General features: G+C 48.8%; 1 protein-coding gene across 1 annotated transcript; it reads left to right on the top strand.

Moving 5' to 3' along the window:
• The first annotated feature begins 2490 nt into the window (after positions 1 to 2490).
• On the top strand, positions 2491 to 6229 carry SLC25A6 (solute carrier family 25 member 6). Its single transcript, XM_053934292.1, has 4 exons — positions 2491 to 2667; positions 3849 to 4335; positions 5032 to 5172; positions 5584 to 6229. The coding sequence occupies exons 1-4, from the start codon at positions 2557 to 2559 to the stop codon at positions 5739 to 5741; spliced, it is 897 nt and encodes a 298-aa protein (XP_053790267.1). The 5' UTR covers positions 2491 to 2556; the 3' UTR covers positions 5742 to 6229.
• Positions 6230 to 6533: the final 304 nt, after the last annotated feature.

Raw genomic sequence — 6533 nt, 5'->3', positions numbered from 1 at the left:
AAGGATTTCCCCCAGTCATATGCAGGTGAGCTCCCAAGCTGAACAGAACATGACAATTACGGACTGAAGAAGTTCCCCATTATAAGTTACGTGCCTTTTACCTTCATTTTTTTCACACTGATGATACTTGAGAGTCTTAGAAAATGAAGTTCTTTTTAAATCAATAGAAAATTTTATGTGAACAAAATCTCAGTCTTGCAGACAAGGTATTGTGCTAAGGGTATCAACATTCAGTTATGAGCTTTTTTAAAAGGAAAAATAACCATACTGTGTGTGCTTCCCCCTGAATGAATGTACCACAGCATTTCATAAATAATGTTTAGAATATGGTCTTCTAACACCCTATGTGCATAACCCTCTGTGAGCACAGGAGTCACTTCAGTCTATCTGTATTATGCTTCAGAAGATCACACTGTTTACTTTTGATCTTCTGGTGTGCAAAAAAAAAAAAAAGTATAGTGACATATCTTGTACTAGAGCAGAGACAAAGACTATGCCTGGCACCTTTTCTTCTCACAACATGCCCTCTTGAGAGACACGCTCTCATTTTGAAATCCTGCAAAGTACATACATGTGTAAGCAGTGGTTTCTGGCATCTCAGCTACTGCAGCTTTGTGGTTCACCAGTCATCTGTTTAAAAAAAAGGTTTGGCCTTATTTACTTTGGTTGGAAACACCCACTAAAAGTGAAAGCAGGTGATGTGAACTAATGCCCTCCAGCTAGAACAATTTCAACACATTTTAGAAAGAATAGGTATAATTTCAGACAAAAGTTTGACAGGTTCAAAATACCAATTTCAGCATACAATAAAATTAGCAAAGTTACTGATGGAAACCACGCCTGTCTTGGTAGGGCCTGAGTCCCTGCCATGAGTGCTTGCTCTGACAACCTGCAGAGGAGGTTTTCACAGCATCTAACTTCGAGTGCCCATACAAGAAGCTGGAACCACCCTGACCTATTGTCCCTCTGTTGTCCCACAGGAAACTGCAGCTAAGTCCTTTGGTATTCCATTGTCTTGGATCAGTTTAGTGATATACAGAAAAGCCTCATGATGTGACCCTTGGCCCTGGCAGTGCTAAGGAGGAGGTGGGAACAGAACTTGGGAACAAGGATATGCCATGGATCAGCATTACCCAGAGGGTGGTGAGCGTGGAGCAAAACTGACAGTGCCTGAAATCTGCTCCCCTCCACCTGAGAGCTGCTGCTGCCTCATGGGGAACCCATGCAGAAAGCTGTGTCTGCCTCCTAGACTGGCTTCCAGCAGTTGCTGCAGAGCCTCCTAGTTCACTTGCTTGTGCTGCTCATTGACTACTGCCTGGGCTCACAGACCCACACCCCAAAGCCAGTGCTCCAGCAGCTGCACAGAAGCAGAATCACAGAATCAGTTATGTAGGAAAAGAAATTTCAGATCATGAAGTACAACCCCTGACCCAAAACCACATCAGCAGATCATGGCACCAAGTGCCACATCTACTCTTTCCTTAGATACACCAAGGAACTTCAACTAGACCACTTCCCTGGACGGTCCATTCCAGTGTCTCATGACCCTTTGTGTGAAACAATTCCTTCTAACGTTCAACCTAACCCTTCCCTGGCACAACTTGAGGCCATTTCCTCTTGTCTTGTCCCTGGCTGCCTGGGAGAAGAGGCCGACCCCAAACTGGCTACAGCCTCCTTTTGGGTGGTTCTAGAGAGAGATAAGGTTACCCCTGAGCCTCCTTTTCTCCAGGCTAACCAGCCCCAGCTCCCTCAGTCGCTTCTCACAGGACTTGTGCTTCACCAGCTTCATTCCCCTTATCTGCATCCACTCCAACACCTCAATGTCTTTCCTGGATTAAAGGGCCCAGAACTGGGCACAGTACTCGAGGAGTGGCTTCACCAGTGCCGGGGCAGGATTACTGCCCTGGTCCTCTTAGCCAGGACGCCATTGGCTTTCCTGGCCACCTGGGCACACACTGGCTCATTTTCCGATGCTGTCACCAGCACCCCCTGTTCCTTTTACGCGGGGCAGTTTTCCAGCCAGTCTGCCACCGGTTTGTAGCCCTGCACTGCGTTGTCGTCACCCAAGTGCATTTGGCATTTGGTCTTGTTAAATCTCATACAACTGGCACCCATCGATCCAGCCCGTCCAGATCCCTCTGCAGAGCCCGCGTGCCGGGCGGTACGGGGACCCGCTGGGCTGTGCAGGCTGGTGCGGGCGCTACTGGCAGCGGCAGAAAGCGATCGCGCAGGGCGCTTGGGAAGGCGACCGTAGTGGGGACAATTGTGTGAGCAGCTGGCGGACCCGCAGGCCGCCCCGCGGGGGCCGGGCTGGGCCGGGCCGCCCCGGGTGACGCGGCGCTGCGACACTGGCGCCGCAGCGGGGCGGAGTGCGAGGGGCGGGCTGCGGGCGGGGCCTGTACGTCACGGGCTCCGCCCTCCTGGCTGGCTGGCCAATGGGGCGGGGAGGCGTGGCCGGCGCGGCCCGGCATTAAGCCCATGCGCGGGGCCGCTCCCGCCCTTTCGGCTTGAGCGGCAGCAGCGTTTCTCTCCCGGCGGCTCCGGCGCGGCGCGAACATGGCGGACCAGGCCATCTCCTTCCTCAAGGACTTTCTGGCGGGCGGCGTCGCCGCCGCCATCAGCAAGACGGCGGTGGCGCCTATCGAGCGGGTCAAGCTCTTGCTCCAGGTCAGCGGCACGGGCGAGAGAGGGTAGCGCGGGCGGCGCCCGTCTCTGCCCCCGTGTGCCCTGGGCCGGGCGTGGACAGAGGGACGGACGGGGGCGGGGGCTGCGGCCAGCGCGGGACAAAGGGCGCGAGCGAGACGGCGGCGGCTGGCGGGAAGGTCACGTGAACAGCGGCGAGGAAGCCGAAGCCGGTTCCGCCATGCCGGGCGTAGAGGGGAGGGAAGGCCAGGCCGGGCCGAGGGGGGCGGCCGCCGATGGTGTCACTTCCTGCCGCTCCCGCTCCCGGCGCCGAGGGCACGGCGGGGAGGGGAGGGCGGCCGCTCTCCGCCGCCATCTTGGCGGCCCTCACGTGATGCGCGCCCGGGCCGCGATTGGGCCGCGGGCGGGGCGGAGTCGGGCGGCGGCCGGCGCGCGCGGCCCGGCGTGACCCGGTGGCGCCCCAAGGTGACTCGAGTGACCTTCGCCGCGGCTCCGGCCCGGCCGCGGGGCTGGCGGCTCCTCCCTCGCCCCCAGCCCCTGTCCCTCTGCTGGCAGCTCTGTCGGCCTACGCGGCTCTCTCAGGCGACTTCCTCCTCAGGCCCGGCTTTGTCAGTAAAGGCTCTCACCTCTACATATGCCCGGTGTATTTGTCGTGGTGTATTTGTCTTAAACTTGCCCTTGTACCTCACCGAATCAGTTTGGTAAAGACTTCAGAGAGATCATGAAGCCCAACCTAATGCCACGTAGTCTAATTTAAAGTAGACTGTGGCACTAAGTGCCACATCCTGTCTTAAACACTTCTAGGGATGGTTGCTTCACCAGTCCCTAGGCAACCCGTTCCAAAGTCTAACCACTTTTTGTCTGAAGAAATTCCTCCCCTACTTCCCCCTAAACCTTCCTTGGTACAGTTTGATGCTGTGTTCTCTTGTCGTGTCACTAGTGGCCTGGGAGTAGAGACTGGCCCCCACCTTGCTACAGTCTCCCTTCAGGAAGTTGTGGAGGAATTGCTCGCAGTTTTCTGTTCTTGTTTTGCCAAGTCCTGATTTCTGGGAAAGCTTGGAAGCAATTTTAAGTCTTTTTCTTTACAATACCAACAATGGCCATTCAGAATTAACAGCTTTGTTTTATAGTAAAAGCAGGTTTAAGCCCAACTGCAGCATAGATTTGTCAAGGCAAGTGATCAATATTTGTATTTTTATTTGCAGGTGCAACATGCGAGTAAACAGATTGCTGCTGATAAGCAGTACAAGGGCATCATCGATTGTGTAGTGCGTATTCCAAAGGAACAAGGAGTGCTGTCTTTCTGGCGAGGAAACTTGGCAAATGTCATCAGATACTTCCCAACTCAAGCTCTTAATTTTGCCTTCAAGGATAAGTATAAGCAGGTGTTTTTGGGAGGTGTAGACAAGCACACTCAGTTCTGGAGGTATTTTGCTGGTAACCTGGCGTCTGGTGGTGCAGCTGGAGCCACTTCCCTCTGCTTTGTCTACCCCTTGGATTTTGCAAGAACCCGTTTGGCTGCTGATGTTGGAAAAGCTGGTGCAGACAGAGAATTCTCTGGTCTCGGGGACTGTCTAGTCAAAATCACCAAGTCTGATGGTGTGCGTGGCTTGTACCAAGGGTTCAATGTCTCTGTCCAAGGCATCATCATCTATAGAGCTGCCTATTTTGGGATCTATGATACAGCAAAAGGTAATATTTCAGAGGGGATCTGAAAAACTTGTTTTTAGAATTGTATTCTCTGTTTTTGGACATGTGAAAGTGAAGGGGGATATCAGTGCCACATCCCTGGCACTGCTGTATACAAGGGAAAACTTGTGCATGTGTTAATGGCAGCAGCCTACCTGCAAGTACTGGTTTTGTACTTCAAGCGGTCGCTCCTAAAGCCAGGAGAGTATCTTGATGACCAGGCACGATTAGGATAATTTCTTTGTTGTTCAGTGCATACTGAAGTTACACTGGACCAGTCAAAGTGTGTTTAGCAGAACGGGACTGAGCAGTGCTTTTGCAAAGTAATTCTTAAGCTTGACATTTGGAGAAATAAGCCATTGATGCTAGTTTGTAGTGTGCTTTATCCACAGGGACAGTGACTTAATTTAGTGATGTTTCTTTACTAAAAGTGTAGTGAATAGTCAAGTCTTCTCATGTCAATCTAAAAAGAATGCTTGTGCTTAAATTGTAACCTACTGTGATTACTGAGAAGAAAGTCTTCCAAATACAGCTTCAGTATGTTTAAAGTTTGTGAAATGTTTTGCTGCAATTTTATTTAGAGTATGGGTCTACAGTGCTTCAAACTAGTTCAGCTAGTAAAATAGCTATCATGCAGTGACTGAACGAGAGGAGATTGTGCAAGGTAAAAAGCTAACAGCCATTTTTGTTTTACTGCAGGCATGCTCCCAGATCCCAGAAATACTCACATTGTTATCAGCTGGATGATCGCCCAGACAGTGACTGCTGTGGCTGGCGTCGTCTCCTATCCTTTTGATACAGTGCGACGTAGAATGATGATGCAGTCAGGACGCAAAGGAGGTAGGCTGTAAATCTGTGGAGCTGTTAATGCTGTTGAAGCAGCTTTAACAAGCTTAAGTTCTTTTTTACTAATAGCCATACTCAGAGTTACAGTTCATTGTTCCATAAATCCAGTTTATTATATTGTACTCAAGTGAGGAAATGCAGTAAGGCACAACTTGAGATTATCAGGATTTATGCGGAGGACTTTTCCTTAAGGAACATGGAATTTAAAAAATGGCCTCCCTGTTTGCTTTGTTAGATTAAACAAAGGTGTGAAAAAGGAGGCATAATATTTTTAGCAGGTATTGTGTTACAAGTTTTAAATTGTGGTTTGGGACATCACAAAGCAGTTAAGCGAAACAGGGCAGTTGTTAAAATTACCGGAGATAAAAGAGGAATTAAGAATAACTCTTTGCTCTTTTCCTGCAGCTGATATCATGTACTCTGGAACAATTGACTGCTGGCGGAAGATTGCAAGGGATGAAGGAGGAAAGGCCTTCTTCAAGGGTGCATGGTCTAATGTTCTCAGAGGCATGGGTGGTGCTTTTGTGCTTGTGCTGTACGATGAATTCAAGAAAGTAATTTAAACAGCCTAAATAGAATTGGAAATCAAGTTGAGCAGATCATGTAGAATAACTACCATTATGGACCATTGACCTTCAAGAAATTCCTGTGAGTCTTATTTATCGGAGCCAGATGATACTTCTGGATGGGGCTAGAAACTGACATAGAGGACTGATCCACTTCTCCGTAACACACATGAAAACACTGAATCTGGCAATTCAGTGTGACAATTTTTCTTTACAGCAGTAAGGAATGAGTGGCGTTGGTTCTGGGTCCAAAGTTGTTAGGTCCAATTTAGGCAGAAAAAAAATCATTTGCCTGTGGATCAGTCTTCAGTTTCAAGTCCTATCTTCTAGGACCATAAAATTGTATTTGAAAGCATTTGCTAACAAATCATGTTCTTTTCCACTTGTACTGAAGCACTATGTACCATTTTGCACAGCTGAACATCTAGCAACTTTGTTCTTAAATTGGGGCATTCTGCTGTAAAACAATAAACATACTTACTTGGTCTCTGTTGAAATTATTACATAAAAGCTTTGGAAAAGCCTCTTGTATTTGAAGACTTGTTTCTGATAATAGGTCCTCTGATACCTTTACACAAATAAGTTTTTTTAAAAAATAATTAAATGTGAGATCTTTAGGGAGGAAGGGTGGGGAAGCATGGGTTATACTAATAGAAACCACTCCCATTCTTTGTGCCTGATAGTGTTTGATGGGCTGCTGCAAGTGGCTTTTTGCATGATTCTTAAAAATTAATTTACAACTCCTATGATTTAAAATTATGGGGTGGGGGTTCAGTTGTAGTGCTAGGA

The sequence above is a fragment of the Vidua chalybeata genome, chromosome 2, assembly GCF_026979565.1.
Source record: "Vidua chalybeata isolate OUT-0048 chromosome 2, bVidCha1 merged haplotype, whole genome shotgun sequence".
Taxonomy (NCBI): Eukaryota; Metazoa; Chordata; class Aves; order Passeriformes; family Viduidae; genus Vidua; species Vidua chalybeata.
The sequence above is the reverse complement of the archived record's forward strand: the minus strand, read 5'-3'. Positions and strand labels throughout refer to the sequence as shown.

Excerpts from the sequence above, each read along its gene's own strand:
- SLC25A6 (XM_053934292.1), top strand. The coding sequence starts at position 2,557 with ATGGCGGACCAGGCCATCTCCTTCCTCAAGGACTTTCTGGCGGGCGGC. Across the intron at positions 2,668-3,848 it reads GGGTCAAGCTCTTGCTCCAG|GTGCAACATGCGAGTAAACA; the intron begins GTCAGCGGCACG and ends TTTTATTTGCAG. Across the intron at positions 4,336-5,031 it reads GATCTATGATACAGCAAAAG|GCATGCTCCCAGATCCCAGA; the intron begins GTAATATTTCAG and ends GTTTTACTGCAG.